Raw genomic sequence first — 19111 nt, 5'->3', positions numbered from 1 at the left:
ATTCATGTATAAAACGGATACCGTCTGGATATAAGAAACTGATACATGTATCACAATATGGATAAAAAAACATCCATTTTTTCTGAATGATTTCTACATTTGTCTGAAACCGGCCCTTGATACCTGCTTTTTCTACCTTTGCAGGCCAGCATTGTACAGAATTTCTATGAGCCCATGCAAAGCTGTTCTCAGTAAGCATATACAGTGACTTGCGAAAGTATTCACCCACATTTAGCTTTTTACCTATTTTGTTATATTACAACCTGTGTAAATATTTTTGTATTCTGATTTTCGTGAGATACATCAGCCTTAAATATTGTAAGTTGTTGAAGTGAAGTGAGAAAAATATAGGCATAAATTTATTTTTGGGGATCAAATAAATAAAAATTGGCATGTGCATGTGTAATCACCCCTTTTGAGATGAAGCCACTAAAAATTTCTGGTGCAAGCAATTAACTTCATAAGGCTGCTTTCACACTAGCGTCGGTACGGGGCCGTCGCGCTGCGTTGGCCCGACGTACAGACGCATACTGTGACAAAAATGCCCGACTTGGGCAGCGGAAGCAGTCTTAAGATGCTTCCGCTGCCCCATTGCAAGGTCCGGGGAGGAGAGGGCGGAGTTTCGGCCGCGCATGCGCGGTCGAAAATGGCGGTCCCAACGCACAAAAAAAGTTACATGTAAGTGTGGCACTGCGTCGCTAATAAAAGTCTATGGAGAAAAAATGCATCCTGCGGGCAACTTTGCAGGATGCGTTTTTTCTCCACAACGACGCATTGTGACGTGCAGTGCACGACGCTAGTGTGAAAGTAGCCTAAGTCACATGCTTAGTGAAAGGAAGTCCACCTGTGTGCAATCTATTAAGTGTAACATGGTCTGTCAGTATATACACACCTTTTCTTAAAGGCCACAGAGACTGCACCACCATTAACCCCTTACCGACATGGGGCGTAATAGTACGCCGATGTCGGTCTCCCTCCCTTTGATGTATGCTCTTTGAACAGCTGACATGTGCTTGCAATAGCTGCGGGTAGAGGCACGATCCACTCGTGGCTATTAACCAGTTAAATGCCGCTTTCAAACTCAGCAGCATTTAAATCATGCTTCTGGCCATCGGGCCGGAAATACGTACATCGGTGACCCCGTCACATGATCGCGGTCAGCGGTGTGTTGGCATGACAACCTGAGGTCTCCTGGAGACCTCTATGGTTGTCAGTGCCGGCTTGCTGTGAGCGCCACTCAGTGGTCGGCGCTCATAGCAAGTGAGCAATTCTACTACATAGAGGCGATCTGAATATCGCCTCTGTAGCAGAGATGATCGGGTTGTGGCAGATTCTATTGAAGCATGCCAAAAGTGTAAAAAAAAAAAATTGTTTAAATATATATATATATATATATATATATATATATATGTGTATATATATATATGTGTATATATATATATGTGTATATATATATATATGTGTATATATATATATATATATATATGTGTATATATATATATGTGTATATATATATATATGTGTATATATATATATATATGTGTATATATATATATATATGTGTATATATATATATGTGTATATGTGTGTGTATATATATATGTGTGTGTATATATGTATATAAAAAGTTTTAAATCACCTCCCTTTCGCCCCATTCAAAATAAAACAATAAAAATAAAATCAAACATTCACATATTTGGTATTCCCGTGTTCAGAATCGCCCGATCTATAAAAAAAAAGGATTAATCTGATCGCTAAACGTCGTAGCAAGAGAAAAAATCAAAACGCCAAAATTAAGTTTTTTAGTCGCCACGACATTGCATTAAAATGCAATAACGGCGATCAAAAGAACATATCTGCACCAAAATGGTATCATTAAAAACGTCAGCTCGGCACGCAAAAAAGAAGCCCTCACCCAACCCCAGATATCAAAAAATGGAGATGCTACGGGATATTGAAAAATTGCGCAATTTTATTTATTTATTTTCAACAAAGTTTAGAATTTTTTTTCACCACTCAGATAAAAAAGAACCTAGACATGTTTGATGTCTGTGAACTCGTAATGACCTGGAGAATCATAATGGCAGGTCAGTTTTAGCATTTAGTGAACCTAGTAAAAAAGCCAAACAAGTGTGGGATTGCACTTTTTTTTGCAATTTCACCTCACTTGTTTTTTGGTCTTCTGGTTTTCTAGTACATGACATGGTAAAACCAATGGAGTCCTTCAAAAGTACAACTCGTTCCGCAAAAAACAAGCCCTCACATGGCCATATCGACGAAAAAATAAAAATGTTATGGCTCTGGGAAGAAGGGGAGTGGAAAACGCAAAACCTAAAAAAGCTTTGGGGGTTAAGCAAGTGGGACTACTACCCAAACACCATGAAGACCAATGAGATCTCCAAATAAGTCAAGGACAAAGTTGAGAAGTACAAGACAGAGTTGGGTTATACAAAAAAAAAAAAAAAAATTATCCCAATCTCTTATGAGATCATAAGGAAATCAAATGGAATCATGGTACCACAACAAACCTACCAAGAGAGGGCCGCCCACCAAAACTCTCAGCCAGAGCAAGGAGGGAGAGACATCATAGAGACCAAAAGATAACCTTGAAGGAGCTGCAGAATTCCCAAGCAGAGACTGGTGAATCAGTTCATGCAACCACAATAAGCCATACACTCCATAGAGGTGGCCTTTATGGAGGAGTGGGCAGACATTTTTTTTTACTTGCACACACAAAATGTAAGTTTTGTTTTGAGTTTGCTAGAAGACATGTGGAACAGTCCCCAAATGTATGGAGTAAGGTGCTGTGGTCAGATGAGACCAAAATTGAACTTTTTGACCACCAAGTTAAATTCTATGCCTGGTGCCAAACCAACATAACTCATCACCCCAAGAACACCATCCCCACAGTGAAACATGGTGATGGCAGCATCATGTGGTGGGGATGTTTTTTGACAGCGGTGACTTGGTAAATGGTCCGAGTCGAGGGGAAGATGGATGGTGTGAAATACAGGGATATTCTTTCAGTATGTCAGTGATATGAGACTGGGGCGGAGGTTCACCTTCCAACAAGACATACTGCTAAGGCAACACTCTAGTGGCTTAAGGGGAAATGTGTAAATGTTTTGGCGTGGAATAGTCAAAGCCCAGACCTTAAAGGGAACTTGTCACCCCCAAAATGGAAGGTGAGCTAAGCCCACCAGCATCAGGTGCATATCTACAGCATTCTGGAATGCTGTAGATAAGCCCCCAATGTATCCTAAAAGATGAGAAAAAGAGGTTAGATTGTACTCACCCAGGGGTGGTCCCGGTCTGGTCCGATGGGTGTCGTGATCCGGTCCGGCGCCTCCTATCTTCATCAGATGACGTCCTCTTCTTGTCTTCACGCTGCGGCTCCGGCGCAGGCGTACTTTGTCTGCCCTGTTGAGGGCAGAGCAAAATACTGCAGTGCACAGGCGCCGGGAAAGGTCAGAGAGGCCCGGCACCTGCGCACTACAGTACTTTGCTCTGCCCTCAACAGGGCAGACAAAGTATGCCTGCTCCAGAGCCGCAGCGTGAAGACAAGAAGAGGACGTCATCGTAAGAAGATGGGAGGCTCCGGACCGCGACGCCCATCGTACCAGGAGCGCCCCTGGGTGAATATAATCTAACCTCTTTTTCTCATCTTTTAGGATACATCGGGGGCTTATCTACAGCATTCCAGAATGCTGTAGATAAGCCCCTGATGCTGGTGGGCTTAGCTCACCTTCCGTTTTGGGGGTGACAAGTTCCCTTTAATCCGATTGAAAATCTGTGGTCAGGCTTGAAAATTGCTGTTCACCAGAGGAAACCATCTAACTTGGAGCTGGAGCAGTTTTGCCTTGAGGAATGGGCAAAAATCCCAGTGGAAAGATATATGAAGCTCATCGAGACTTATCCAAAGCGACTTGCAGCTGTAATTGCCGCAGTAGGAGGCTCTACAAAGTACTGAGTTTAGGGAGTGAATAGTTATGCACACAAGTTTACTGTTATTGTCCTATTTGTTGTTTGCTTCACAATAAAAGAAAACTAAATGTTCATAGTTGTAGACAATTTCTTTACATGAACTGATGTAAACCCTCAGAAAAACAAGTGAAATTCCGGGTTGTAAAGTAGCGAAACACAAAAAATGCCACGGGGGAGAGAGAAGGGGGTGAATACTTTTGCAGGCCGCTGTATTCTTGAAAGATAAGCTGCATAGACAGTATTCACAGAGCCCCAGCCTGAACAAGATAAAAAAAATCTCCTTTTGATTTCAAAATGTAAAAATGTAGTATTCAAAATCATCTCAACATTATTACATATATTATAAAGAAAATATTTACACCAGACTCTGGCCTGACTGCCATCAGCGTTTACACCAGACTCTGGCCTGACTGCCATCAGCTTTTACACTAGACTCTGGCCTGACTTCTGCCAGTGTTTACACCAGACTCTGGTCTGACTGCCTCCAATGTTTACACCAGACTCTGGCCTGACTTCTGCCAGTGTTTACACCAGACTCTGGCCTGACTGCCGCCAGTGTTTACACCAGACTCTGGCCTGACTGCCGCCAGTGTTTACACCAGACTCTGGCCTGACTGCCGCCATCGTTTACACCAGACTCTGGCCTGACTGCCGCCATCGTTTACACCAGGCTCTGGCCTGACTGCCGTCAGTGTTTACACTAGACTCTGACCTGACTGCCGCCAGTGTTTACACCAGACTCTGGCCTGATTGCCGCCAGTGTTTACACCAGACTCTGGCCTGACTGCCGCCAGTGTTTACGCCAGACTCTGGCCTGACTGCCATCAGTGTTTACACCAGACTCTGGCCTGACTGCCGCCTGTGTTTACACCAGACTCTGGCCTGACTGCCGCCAGTGTTTACACCAGACTCTGGCCAAACTTCTGCCAGTGTTTACACCAGACTCTGGTCTGACTGCCTCCAGTGTTTACACTTGACTCTGTCCTGACTGCTGCCAGTGTTTACACCAGACTCTGGCCTGACTGCCGCCAGTGTTTACGCCAGACTCTGGCCTGACTGCCGCCAGTGTTTACACCAGACTCTGGCCTGACTTCTGCCAGTGTTTACACCAGACTCTGGCCTGACTGCCGCCAGTGTTTACGCCAGACTCTGGCCTGACTGCCGCCAGTGTTTACACCAGACTCTGGCCTGACTGCCGCCAGTGTTTACACCAGACTCTGGCCTGACTGCCGCCAGTGTTTACACCAGACTCTGTCCTGACTGCTGCCAGTGTTTACACCAGACTTTGGCCTGACTGCCGCCAGTGTTTACGCCAGACTCTGTCCTGACTGCTGCCAGTGTTTACACCAGACTTTGGCCTGACTGCCGCCAGTGTTTACGCCAGACTCTGGCCTGACTGCCGCCAGTGTTTACGCCAGACTCTGGCCTGACTTCTGCCAGTGTTTACACCAGACTCTGGCCTGACTGCCGCCAGTGTTTACACCAGACTCTGGCCTGACTGCCGCCAGTGTTTACACCAGACTCTGGCCTGACTGCCGCCAGTGTTTACGCCAGACTCTGGCCTGACTTCTGCCAGTGTTTACACCAGACTCTGGCCTGACTTCTGCCAGTGTTTACACCAGGCTTTTTTTTTTGTTAACTGAAGAAGTGACCAAAGCGTTTCCACTAAACTGTTTGGAGTACTTGCAGTCACCATTATTCATTACACATTTAAGAGGTTAAAAATGTTAGAAAATGAGACTTAACTTTTCTGTTTGTAGCACATCCCGGTCCCCCAGGTTGGTGGTGTACTTTCCAGCAGCGACATACAAGCATGGACATATAACTGATGCTACAACTCACTCAAGCCAACAGCTATTGATAGTGCATGATCAGCCTTAGTTTATTATTTATTTATACAAGCAAGGTCTTGAGGTTGCTTTTGTATTGATTTGTATGGAATTTTACTGTTCACACCTTTTACCTTTTTAGTATGAGACCAGTAAATTCAAAGCAGAAGACAGCAGCCAGCATGGAGCCCAGTGTCCAAAGACGTGACACTGCCAAACCAAAGAACGTATGTGAAACTATCGTAATGTTGTTTTAATTCTTCATTGTTTTTGTTTTTTTTTCCATCAGTATTTGTCTTTATTTTTTTAACTAATAACTATCCAGCTCAAATGTTAAAGCGAACATTTGACCAATATGAGGTACGGCCACCACCTTTCAGGGCTGATACACAGCGTTCTACAAAGCTGTTTATCTTCCCCCAACCTGACCTGAAAGACAATAAAAACACCAAAGCTCTGAATTAACAGTTGCCATTATCCCGGCGAGTCAGCAGAAGGTTGAGACTGTGATGTGCACCAACTTGGTGTATTTTGCTGGGGCTGATCTACGTGTTTTCTGCCTGTTTTTGTGGTTCAATAAAGCATTGCCACACTGTTTTACTCTCACCCTGTATTGTCTGAGTAGCGTTATGCCCACTTTAAAGGGAGAGCGGGTGTTTGGTGGGACGGTACCTGATCCATGCGGTTTCGACTAGTAGACCAAGGGCGCACGCTGACCTCTTGTGTCTCCACAGGGAGTTTCTGCTGTTCTGGTACCTCAGTGACGCTGCCAGTGTGACATGGCACCCCCCTCAAACCAATACAGCAAAATCTGAACTCCAATATGGCGCTGCTTCCTTTCTGAGCTTTGTACTGTGCCCCAAAAGTAGTTTTTGACCAAATATGGGGTATCCATATACTCAGGAGAAATAGCACAATAAATTGCATGGTTCATTTTACTCCTGTTACCCTTGTGAAAATGAAAAATTTGCGGCAAAACCAACATTTTTGCAGGAAAACGTTTTTTTTTTATTTTCACAGTTTAACGTTATAAATGTCTTTGTAGCACTTGGGGGTTCAAAGTCCTCACCACACATCTAGATGTATTCTTTGAGGGGTCTAGTTTCCAAGTTGGTGCAACTTGTAGGGGGTTTCCACTGTTTAAGCACTTCAGGGGCTTCCCAAATGAGACATGACGTCCTCTAACAATTTAAGCCAATTTTGTATTAAAATAGTCAAATGGCGCTCCTTCCCTTCCAAGCCTTGCCATGCGCCTAAACATTAGGTTTCCCCCACGTATGTGGTATCTGTGTACTCAGGAGAAAATGGACCCCCGAAACTTGTTCTGCAATTTCCCCTGTTACTATTGTGGAAATAAAAAAAAAATTGAGGCTAAAGTAACCTTTTTGAGAAAAAAAAAAAAAAAAGTACCGTATATACTCGAGTGTAAGCAGAGATTTTCAGCCCATTTCTTTGGACTGAAAGTCCCCCTCTTGGCTTATACTCGAGTCATACCCAGGGGTCGGCAGGGGACGGGGAGCGGGGGCTGTCTAATTATACTCACCTGCTCCTGGCGCGGTCCCAGCAGGTCCCTGGCTCCCCGGCGCCCCAGCTTCTTCCTATACTGAGCGGTCACATGGTACCGCTCATTACAGTAATAAATATGCGGCTCCACCTCCCATAGGGGTGCAGGAGCAGGTGAGTATAACGGGGAGGGGAGCGCAGCGCTGCGTGATATTCACCTGCTCTTCGTTCCGGCGCCGCTCAGTCTTCAGCGTCTTCTGCAGTGACGCTTAGGTCAGAGGGCGTGGTGACGTGGTTCGTGCGCGCCCTCTGCCTGAACGTCGGTGCAGAAGATGCTGAAGATGGAGCGGCGCCGGAATGAGGAGCAGGTGACTATTGAAAGTGCCGGGGGCCTGAGCGACGGAGAGGTGAGTATGTGATTTTTTTTTTTTTTTTTATTGCAGCAACAGCAAATGGGGCAAGAGTCTGTATGGAGCATTTTATGGGGCCATAACGTTTGTGCAGCACTATATGGGGCAAGTGTCTGTATGGGACCATAATCAATGTTTGTGCAGCACTATATGGGGCAAGTGTCTGTGTAGAGCATCTTATGGGGCCATAACGTTTGTGAAGCACTATATGGGACAAATGTCTGTATGGAGTATCTTATGGGGCCATAACGTTTGTGCAGCATTATATGGGGCAAATATCTATATGGAGTATCTTTTGGGCCATAATTAACGTATGTGCAGCATTATATGGGGCAAATGTCTGTATGGAGTATCTTATGGGGCCATAACATTTGTGCAGCACTATATAGGGCAAATATCTGTATGGAGCATCTTATGGGGCCATAATTAACGTTTGTGGAGCATTATATGGGGCAAGTGTCTGTATGGAGCTTCTTACGGGGCCATAATCAAGGTTTGTGCAGCACTATATGGGGCAAATATCTTTATGGAGCATCTAATGGGGCCATTATTATTATCCTTTGTGCAGGATTATATGGGGCATATTTTAATATGGAGCATCTTATGGGGCCATCATAAACTTTATGGAGCATTATATGGGGCTCCTGATTGAATATGGATATTCAAAAACACTTAACCTACTGATGTCTCAATTAATTTTACTTTTATTGGTATCTATTTTTACTTTTGACATTTACCGGTAGCTGCTGCATTTCCCACCCTAGGCTTATACTCGAGTCATTAAGTTTTCCCAGAATTTGCTCCTTCTCAGCAGTATACACCCACCGACTGGCACAAATCTCGTCAGTTAATGAAAAAAGCAGTAGGAGAAATAACAACACAACTATGTACAGGCCCAACAGAAGGCACGTAGGCACAAACCAGGGAGGGTGCAGTGTCCCCCGATGAAGGCTCCAAGAAAGATTTTACTTTACGTACCAAAGGTTCTTCTTTCTTTATCGCTTCATTGGGGTACACGGGTAACCATGGCGCGTCCTAAAACAGTCCCAAGGGAGGGGTCAGAATAACTTTTACAAATTAGGCCGGACAGTGGTTGCCCGCTTCTTGCAGGACCTTTCTTCCTAGACCGGCATCAGATGAAGCATAGGTAGGGCATAAGTATGTACTCTGTAGAACAGTGCAAAAGTGTGTAAAGATGACCAGGTAGCAGCCTTGCAAATCTGAGATGCAGAAACCTGGTGGTGAACGGCCCAGGGGACCCCCACCGCCCGGGTGGAGTGAGCCCTTACTCCCAGAGGGGGTGGTCTGTTTTTAACGCGATATGCCTCCAGTATAGCCGAGACAATCCAGCAGGCAATGCTAGATTTGGAAGCAGGAAGATCCTTATAACGACCCTCGTGAATGACAAACGAAGGGTCAGAAAGTCGGAAGACAGCGGTTCTTTAGGGATATAAACATAGAGTTCTGACCAAGCCTAGCTTGTGAAGAGATCATCAAGAGAATGAACTGGAGATTGGCAGAAAGAAGGCAGAACGATGTCCTCATTGTTGTGAAAGGATGAGACCACTTTGGGAAGGAAGGGACTGATCTGAGGACCACCTTGTCCTGATGGAGAGCGACAAGAGAGCTGCCAGCTCAGAGACTTTATGGACGTGATGGCTACCAAAAAGGCAACCTTCCAAGAAAGAGATGACGTAATGTCCTGAATGGCTTGAAGGGAGGTTGCTGAAGAATGCTTAAAGGCCCCGTCTCACATAGCGAGATCGCTAGCGAGATCGCTGCTGAGTCACAAGTTTTGTGACGCAACAGCGACCTCCATAGCGATCTCGCTATGTGTGACACGTACCAGCGATCAGGCCCCTGCTGCGAGATCGCTGGTCGTGTCGGAATGGCCTGGACCTTTTTTTGGTCGTTGAGGCCCCGCTGACATCGCTGAATCGGTGTGTGTGACACCGATCCAGCGATGTCTTCACTGGTAACCAGGGTAAACATCGGGTTACTAAGCGCAGGGCCGCGCTTAGTAACCCGATGTTTACCCTGGTTACCAGCGTAAATGTAAAAAAAAACAAACAGTACATACTCGCCTTTCGGTGTCCAGGTCCCCTGCCGTCTGCTTCCTGCTCTCACTGACTGCCGGCCGTACAGTGAGAAGTGAGAGCACAGCAGTGACGTCACCGCTGCGCTCTGCTCTCACTGTACGGCCGGATCTCAGTCAGAGCAGGAAGCAGACGGCAAGGGACACCGAAAGGCGAGTATGTACTGTTTGTTTTTTTTGGTAACCAGGGTAAACATCGGGTTACTAAGCGCGGCCCTGCGCTTAGTAACCCGATGTTTACCCTGGTTACCCGGGTGCTGCAGGGGGACTTCGGCATCGTTGAAGACAGTTTCAACGATGCCGAAGTCGTTCCCCTGATCGTTGGTCGCTGGAGAGCGGTCTGTGTGACAGCTCCCCAGCGACCACACAGCGACTTACCAACGATCACGGCCAGGTCGTATCGCTGGTCGTGATCGTTGGTAAATCGCTATGTGAGACGGGGCCTTAAGACCAGTGTAAGGTCCCATGGGTCTATCGGAGGACGATACCGAGGTGCTAGGCAATCCACTTCCTGGAGGAAGGTATTAACCTGGGGACGAGCCATCAAATTTTTGTGAAAAAGAATTGAAAGAGCGGAGATCTGACCCTTGAGAGTACTGAAAGAAAGCACGGAGTCCATGCCTGACTGGAGAAAAGCTAGGATGGAAGGGAAAAAAAGGTCTTCCAAGTCCGAAGATGAGTGCGTGAGAACGTGGGCTTTCTTGCTTTGATAAAGGCCCCGTCTCACATAGCGAGATCGCTAGCGAGATCGCTGCTGAGTCACAAGTTTTGTGACGCAACAGCGACCTCCATAGCGATCTCGCTATGTGTGACACGTACCAGCGATCAGGCCCCTGCTGTGAGATCGCTGGTCGTGTCGGAATGGCCTGGACCTTTTTTCGGTCGTTGAGGCCCCGCTGACATCGCTGAATCGGTGTGTGTGACACCGATCCAGCGATGTCTTCACTGGTAACCAGGGTAAACATCGGGTTACTAAGCGCAGGGCCGCGCTTAGTAACCCGATGTTTACCCTGGTTACCAGCGTAAATGTAAAAAAAACAAAACAATACATACTCACCATCTGTTGCCCGTCAGGTCCCTCGCCGTCTGCTTCCTGCTCTCACTGACTCCCGGCCGTACAGTGAGAAGTGAGAGCACAGCAGTGACGTCGCTGCGCTTTGCTCTCACTGTACGGCCGGATCTCAGTCAGAGCAGGAAGCAGACGGCAAGGGACCTGGACACCGAAAGGCGAGTATGTACTGTTTGTTTTTTTTGGTAACCAGGGTAAACATCGGGTTACTAAGCGCGGCCCTGCGCTTAGTAACCCGATGTTTACCCTGGTTACCCGGGTGCTGCAGGGGGACTTCGGCATCGTTGAAGACAGTTTCAACGATGCCGAAGTCGTTCCCCTGATCGTTGGTCGCTGGAGAGAGCGGTCTGTGTGACAGCTCCCCAGCGACCACACAGCGACTTACCAACGATCACGGCCAGGTCGTATCGCTGGTCGTGATCGTTGGTAAATGGCTTAGTGAGACGGGGCCTTAAGTCTACATGACCTTGGATGAAAAACCTGCTTTCCTCAGAATAGCGTCCACAACAGCCATGCCATTAAAGGGAATCTGTCACACCCTTGCAAGAAGACAAGAAGAGGACGTGATCGTATGAAGATGGGAGGCGCCGGACCCGGACCGCGACGCCCATCGGACAGGACTGCAGTGGGACCGCCCCTGAGTGAGTATAATATAACCTGTTTTCCTTATCTTTTAGGATACATCTGGGGGCTTATCTACAGCATTGCAGAATGCTGTAGATAAGCCCCTGATGCCGGTGGCCTTAGTTTATAGGCCATTTTTGGGGTGACAGATTCCCTTTAAATTCAGAGACCGAGAATTTTAGTGGAAGAGAGGACTCTGTGAGAGAAAGTGTGGAAGAATCCAGGGGATGTCTGCAAGCAAATTGCTTAACTGTGTACCAGGCCCTTCAGGCCCAGTCTGTAGCCACCAGGATTACTGGGACTCTCTGTCTTGATCTTCTTGATGATTCTCGGGATCAGCGCGAAAGGAGGAAAGTGGTAAGGAAGCTTAAATTTAGACCATGGAATGACCAGGGCGTTGTAAGCTACCGCCAGGGGTTCACGAGACCTGGCTACAAAGCGAGGCACTTTGTGATTCATCCGGGATTCAATTAGATATGACATTGGGGGTGCCTCATCTCTGACAGATCTAATCGAACAAATCAGGGATGAGGGACTGCTCGTCCGAGGAGAGGCCATGACGACTTAGGAAGTCAGCTGGCGAATTGTCCACACCCTGGAATGTGCACTGCCAATATTGCTGGTATGCGGCACTCAGCCTAAACCACACTCCTTGAGACCTCTGTCATAATGGACTGACTATGTGTTCCGCCCTAGTGGTTTATGTATTCCATGTCCATGGCAGCTGAATGCAAACTGGATGTCCTGCTAGGAGATCCTGCCAGTGGAGAAAGGAGAAGTTGATTGCTCCGATTTCCAGAAGAATGATGGGAAGGGAGACTTCCAGAGAGGGGCAGTAGAATGGGACTGTCCAGGTAAGAAATCCTCCTGTTCCAAGCTGACAGGAGGGTCAGCTGAAAGCGGCGGGTCTAGAACTGGGCAAAAGGCACAGCTTCCTTTGTGGCAATCATCTTCCCCAGTACACTCATGCAGAGCAGAAGAGAATGTGTAGATGGGCGCCTCAGAGAACAAATCCCCAGATTGAGAGATGACACTTTTTTTTGCTCTGGAAGGAGGACTTTAGCACGTGTGGTATCGAACAACATGCCCAAGAATACTAGGTGCTGAGCTGGAATCAGAGAAGATTTTGTCGTATTGACTATCCAGCCGAGATGGGCAAGAGTGTCCAAGGTGATCTGAAGACTCTGGCAACAGTGTCGGAAGGACTTACCCTTGATCAAGAGATCATTCAGATAGGGTATAATTACTGTCCCCTTAGATTGAAGAATGGCCATAACTGTTGTCATCACCTTCATAAACACCCTAGGCCGAAGGGGAGAGCTGTGAACTGATGATGTTCCCCCTTAACCCCAAATCGAAGAAATTTCTGATCCGGCATGCAAATTGTAATGTGAAAGTTAGCATCCTGAATGTCCACCGGGCAAAAGACCTTCTTGGGTTCTATAGAGGTGATTACGACCGAAGAGATTCCATCCTGAAGTGATGGAGGCAGACTCATCAGTTCAGTCGTTTAAGGTTCAGCATCGAACGGCGAGAACCGTCCTTCTTTGGAACCACAAATCGGTTGAAATGAAAACCTGAAAAACGTTCTCGAGAAGGGACAGGTACGATGACTCCTGTTTGTAGGAGATGGCTTGAAAGAAACCTGGCACCTGATATGGGAGCCTTGGGGGATGGGACATGAAATAACATTTCCCAAAGTTGGGGGGGGGGGGGTGTTTCTATATTGTAGCCGGAAGTCACGATGTCCCTAACCCAGGTTTCGTCGACCATGGATAGCCATGCGTCCCTGAAGAGTAGAAGACTGAATCCCAGGTGGGAGTGACCCGTCATGCAGAAGAGAATGTATTAGTGCGGGTCCCTGAGGGTTTTTGAAGTAAGACCCCTTGCGCTGTTAGCTAGAGGAGGACTTGAATGACGGCTTCCTCCTCTCCCACTGGGCGGGAGAACAGTCCTGTTGTGAGTAGGTGCCAGGGGAGGAAAAGGATGAAATGTAAGAGAACATCTCCTGTTCAAAGGGCGTTTAGGCTTGGGCTGAGGAAGGGAGGTGCTTTTACTACCAATAGCGTCCGAAATGATCTGATCCAGCTTAGACGTAAAGAGTCTTGAACCCTGGAAGGGGAGATTGGTAATGGAGTCATTTGAAGCCAGGTCCATGTTCCAGCCTTAAACCAGAGAATTTTTCATATGGCAACGATCTTGCTAGTGACATGGGTGTCCAGCAACATGGAGAGTAAGTATTTTCTTGCATGGGCAATCTGGTCCACAAGTTCAGCCAGCTTGTCTGGGGAGACGGCTGATAAGATGCCCTGCCGGAGGAGCTTTGCCCAGGCGGAAGCAGACTTGGCTACCAAAGTTGAAGCGTAGGCGGGGTAGAGGAATGCACCAGCAGCCTCAAAGGCTGATTTAGCTAGTGATTCAATCTGTCTGTCGGTGGAGTCCTTTAGGGAGGAACAGAACCGTTTTGACGGACAGGCGGATCGACTGCCAGCGATTCTGGCCACTTGTTAATGAGGTCCGTACTAAAGGGATATAGGATATCCACATTTTTTTCTACCAGGGAAGCCCTGTTCCAGTTGTTCCAAATGTTTTGTAAAGATTCCCTCAAACTCTTTGTGACTGGAAAACACCCAGGAAGGACGTCTTAGGCTACTTTCACATTAGCGTTTTAATCTGCATTAAAGTGAATACTCACTTCGCTGACATGTTCCCCTTGTGCAGGCCCAGGCGTTTCCTCATCAGAAGAAGAAGACATTCTGATGTGTGCAGAAAGAAAGGAATGACAGAAATTAGGGCATATAGACACAGATTATAGAAAAGAAATGCATTGGATAGGATATACTCACATAGTTCTGAGGCTTGTTTGCTGCTCCAAGGGGCTGTGGGGCGTCTCGTCTGCAAGGCAGTCTGATGAGTAGTGACCTGCAACTGTCCACACCCTCCCTTTATCACCTTGTATGTGGGGGGTGGCTTATCAGTGTCTAGACATGTTTTTCTCAATTGAGACGCATGCGTCAGCAAACGCAAGCACTGAAAAACGCATGCGTTTACATAGACTACAATGCGTTTTTTTGGCGCAAACCTTGCGCAATCAGCCGCATACGTTTCCAGGCGGCAAAATTACGCCTCTAAAAATTACTACATGTTGCATTTCCGCGCCAAGACGCAGACGGCTAGACGACGCATGCGTCGTCAAACGCGGCAAAACGCGAACATAGAAAAACGCATGCGTCGATAATGTTAAAGATAGGAATACACAACGCATGCAGATATTTGCGGAAGAAACGCTGCGGACACAACCGCAAATGTGAAAGCGGCCTTACCCTCCTGAATGTGACATAGTGATCCTAAGGGGGACACTCTTCCTTCTTAAAGTTAAGAGTCTGGTTAACGGCCATTATGAGACTGTCGAACATATCCTGAAGCTTGGAAGTCTGATCTATGTTGGGCTCAGAGTCTGATTGGGACTCTGGTTTGGACCCCAGGGCCATCTCAGGGGAGGGGAGGAGGTGTTGGATACTGAAGGCATCCTGGAGGAAATGCTTGGGGATGGGTAGCTGGATGAGGAGCTAGAGTGAGCCTGCTTCTTGGATCTAATCTTTGATCTGCTCTTTTGAGAGTGGTGATTAGTAGCCTGCGAATCGTCCTGAGAAACGCTTGGAGCACTGGTGGCGCAGGCAGGTTAGGTAAGCGTTCTCGGACCTGCACCAGGGACTGAGATACCTTGGTTAGGTCAAATACTGATTGAGAAATAGCAACAGCCCACTCCGGAGGAGGGGGGTGTGCTTTCATCCCAGGCGGCGAGGGGGTTCTGTGATGCTAACATGGTAGAAGGGGTGCAAGCTTGACAGAAGACTGAGGTCTGGCCTATGGGCCACTTCTTTTTGCAGAGGGCACAGGCGTAGTGAATTATAGTGGGGGAGGGACAGGAATGAGGCTCCATGGGTATGGGCTTATATAAAGGCAAGATAAATGCTGCTGAGGTGGGCTAACCTTAGTAAAAAAAAAAGGAAAATACAGCCTGGACAGAGCCTACCCGGTCCTGGATGAGTGGAGCCTTGTCAACGCAATCCGTTGGGGTAGGTGCTGCTATCTGAAAGCTGGAGCTGCAGCTCGTTCAATGCTGCCTAGACTGAACCAGAGCTGGAAAGGAGGGGTGGAGCCAGGCAGGACACGCTACGATACCCCACTGTATGAGCTGAATGTTCCAATAGGACGGTGGAAAAGCATACACAAGGCCTCTCACGCTGACTGGTAGGTCCCCCAAGGGGACGTGGTAGATCTGGCAGAAAAAAGTCCTGAGAGAGGCCAAAAAGCGCACGAGAGAGAGCTGATAGACTGGTGTGCACTGAAGGGTGTGGACCACCCACAGGGGAGAGAGATGGACGCTCTTCTATGAGGAAAAAACGCGTGAGTAATTAGCTGCACCCTGAATGGATGACGCACCAGGGGAGGAGGCGTGTCTAAAGGTGAAGGCCATAGGTGAGACCGGGGCTAAATTGTTATGTGATATGCCGCCTCTTGACATAACGCATCTGGAGTAGCAGTATTGCATACTCCACTGATGCTCCCCCGCCGCCTTGAGTAGGGACTGTGGAGAAGAGGAGGGAGAGTACCTTGAATGGTGAGTCCCGACTCCTTCTTCTCAAGTTCGAGAACGCCATCAGTAGCCTCCCCCCAGGTAAGAAGGAGTGTCACTGGAAACAAACTGCATCCTCCTTCCTGCACTGTCATCTTCCCAGACTGTGCAGAAGACGTGTCGACCCCTAAAAATAGAGGGTGGAGATCACCGCAAAGTGACCAGAGTCTTCCTCCCGGCCCGCTCCGAGGAAGGGGCTGAGGTTAGAAACAGGCAAGGACCAGCTACCCTGATTCACCCTGAAGCACTGTGACGTGAGAGGGGATAAGGTCCTGCCTACCAGACCCGAGGGTGGAAGATGTGGGTGACACTACACTGTTCTCTTGGTCATTCGTGTGTGGGAAAACATTGTGAGAAATTACACCGTTACCCTGAGGAGAATCTGAAATAGAATTGCGGAAAACATAAAAAAAAACCATAAGTGACCAGAAAAGGAAAGTAGGGATCTGCCTCCTACTGACACTAATAAAAAATTGATGAGCTTTGTGCCAGTTGGTGGGTGTATTCTGCGGAGCAGGAGCTAACTTTTTTTTTTTTTTTGCCTAGTGTCAGCCTCCTAGCGACAGCAGCATACACCTATTGTTACCTGTGTCTCCCGATGAAGAGATAAAGAAACCTGGTTTTATAAATTTAATTGAAAAGAATTAAACATTTCTTCTAAAGTTCAAACCCTTCTAATATTCTAGCAAAAAATATTTACAAAATGATGCTTATGTAAAGCAGAAATGTGTTAAATGTTGTTTTACCATTAATATTTAATGATGTAACGTGGCATGAGTATCTGTTTCAAAGGGCATAAAAATTAAAAGTTCGAAAATTGTGAATGTCCAATATTTTTTATTAAAAAAACCCCTAAATTTACCGTTAATTGAAAGTTTCATGTGTCAGAAAAAATAGCATTTTTTCTGACACTGGGATATGTGAAAGTAGTCCAAAGATATTCTCACACAGCGACATGTCAGATTTGAAAAATTAGGCCAAAACTGGCTTTTGCAGGAAGGGGTTAAATTGTACATTCTCCCTTCTAAGTAAAATGTTTAGGGGCCAAATGCATAATAATAGAGATAATCCTGCAGATAATAAGTGTGCATACACACTGGACATCCAGATAAATATCATAATGCGATGTGCACATCATTTCTTTGATCTGTTTTTTTTTCTTTTATCATTGCTTCTCTTCTTTTATATTTTATATTGTACACTCGACTATCATGTATTAAAATGTTGCATATATTTAGAGTCTACAAAAGAAAACACAACAAATGCCAGAACCGGGTCCTTTGAAGACACGTGAGACTGCTAGAACTCGGTCTGTCGGAGAACCATCCTCATCACAAAGTCCAAATACTGCCCCAAATAGTAATGTGGTGGGTAACACTTCTGTACCACTGGACACATTAGTTGTCTGGTTTCTTTGTGAAATTAGCATCACTATGCAGTGAACCTAAGGCTTTTAAACAACATTTTATTGGAAAAAATATTATTATTTTTTTTTCTTCATGACCCAATGCTATAAAATTTTGCGAAGCATGGTGATATCATAATGGTCACTAGACTCCTAGATGAGAATTATCAGAGATAGAACAAATTGTATAAAAATAAAGGTCAAGCACACATATATAGATAAGGATCATAAAAGAAAAAAGTGCAATAAAGACATAAATATAACTAAAATTAATAATAATAATAATAATAATAATAATAATAATAGAAAAAAACAATACTAGCTGAATCAGATAATGGAGCATGTATCAAGCTTTATAAAAATTATAATTAAACTAGACTGTGGCCCGATTCTAATGCATCGGGTATTCTAGAATATGCATGTCCCCGTAGTATATGGACAATGATGATTCCAGAATTCGCGGCAGACTGTGCCCCTCGCTGATTGGTCGAGGCAACCTTTATGACATCATCGTCGCCATGGCAACCATTATGACATCTACGTCGATACTGTGCCCGTCGCTGATTGGTCGAGGCGAATTCGCGGCAGACTGTGCCCGTCGCTGATTGGTCGAGGCAACCTTTATGACATCATCGTCGCCATGGCAACCATTATGACATCTACGTCGATACTGTGCCCGTCGCTGATTGGTCGAGGCCTGGCGGCCTCGAGCAATCAGAGACGTGGGATTTCCATTATGACATCATCGTCGCCATGCTGTGCCCGTCTCTGATTGGTCGAGGCCTGGCGGCCTCGACCAATCAGAGACGCAGGATTTCCAGGACAGACAGACAGACAGACAGAAAGACAGACAGACAGACGGAAAAACCCTTAGACAATTATATATATAGATTTATTATATCCCTGATAGGTTTAATATTGCAAAAATGCCCCCCCCCAAAAAATTATGTAAAATAGCTCAATATAATGTCACCTTAGTAATATAAAATATGCCATTTAAAATGATGAAAAATCTCCGTGCCAATAAAATGTGAGTATAAAAATGCAGTGCCTAGATGTAAAAGCTGAAACATAGGCTATATAAACCAAAAGAATGTAAAGTGCAGGAGTGCAAAAAAAGACAAAGTAGGAAGCTTAATGTGCTAGTGAAAAATAAGGTACGTTATTAGAGAGCAAAAGTAAGAATCAAAGGGGCATTATTTACCTATAAAACATGTGCTAACAGGTCCCCTACGCATGTTTCGGCACTTGCCTTCTGGGGGCGTAAAACAGTATTTCTCTGTCGCCCATGACGGCACCACTGAGAGAGGGGATCCGCCCACCAAGCACAGGAAACCTACAGATAAAAAGGCGGTACCACTCTCCTGCATCAGTTGGTTTCCTGTCCTTGATGGGAGACCTACAGACTTACCAGAAAGAAGATCGACGTGGGATTCCGGGGCCAATCAGTCCGACTAAGGCAGCTGGGGTCCCTCTGCCTCGGCTGGTGTGGTTACCCGAGGCACCACCGCTGGGGCTAGTAGGCCTTTAGGGTGTGTGGGGGAGGTGACATG

The 19111-nt window shown here is 46.3% G+C and overlaps 1 protein-coding gene across 4 annotated transcripts in view; it reads left to right on the top strand.

The window, feature by feature from the left end:
- Nucleotides 1–19111, top strand: part of CENPU (centromere protein U) — a 190764-nt gene that overhangs the window by 81313 nt on the left and 90340 nt on the right. For 3 of the 4 annotated variants that reach the window (XM_077279587.1, XM_077279585.1, XM_077279586.1), the window contains exons 6-7: nucleotides 5956–6040; nucleotides 17392–17520. In XM_077279587.1, coding sequence (XP_077135702.1) covers nucleotides 5956–6040; nucleotides 17392–17520 — 214 coding nt within the window. The remainder of the gene's footprint in view (nucleotides 1–5955; nucleotides 6041–17391; nucleotides 17521–19111) is intronic. The other variant, XM_077279588.1, reaches the window with a different exon arrangement.

Source organism: Ranitomeya variabilis, chromosome 1, assembly GCF_051348905.1.
Source record: "Ranitomeya variabilis isolate aRanVar5 chromosome 1, aRanVar5.hap1, whole genome shotgun sequence".
Taxonomy (NCBI): domain Eukaryota; kingdom Metazoa; phylum Chordata; class Amphibia; order Anura; family Dendrobatidae; genus Ranitomeya; species Ranitomeya variabilis.
Note: the sequence above shows the minus strand (reverse complement) of the source record. Positions and strands in the feature narration are given on the sequence as shown.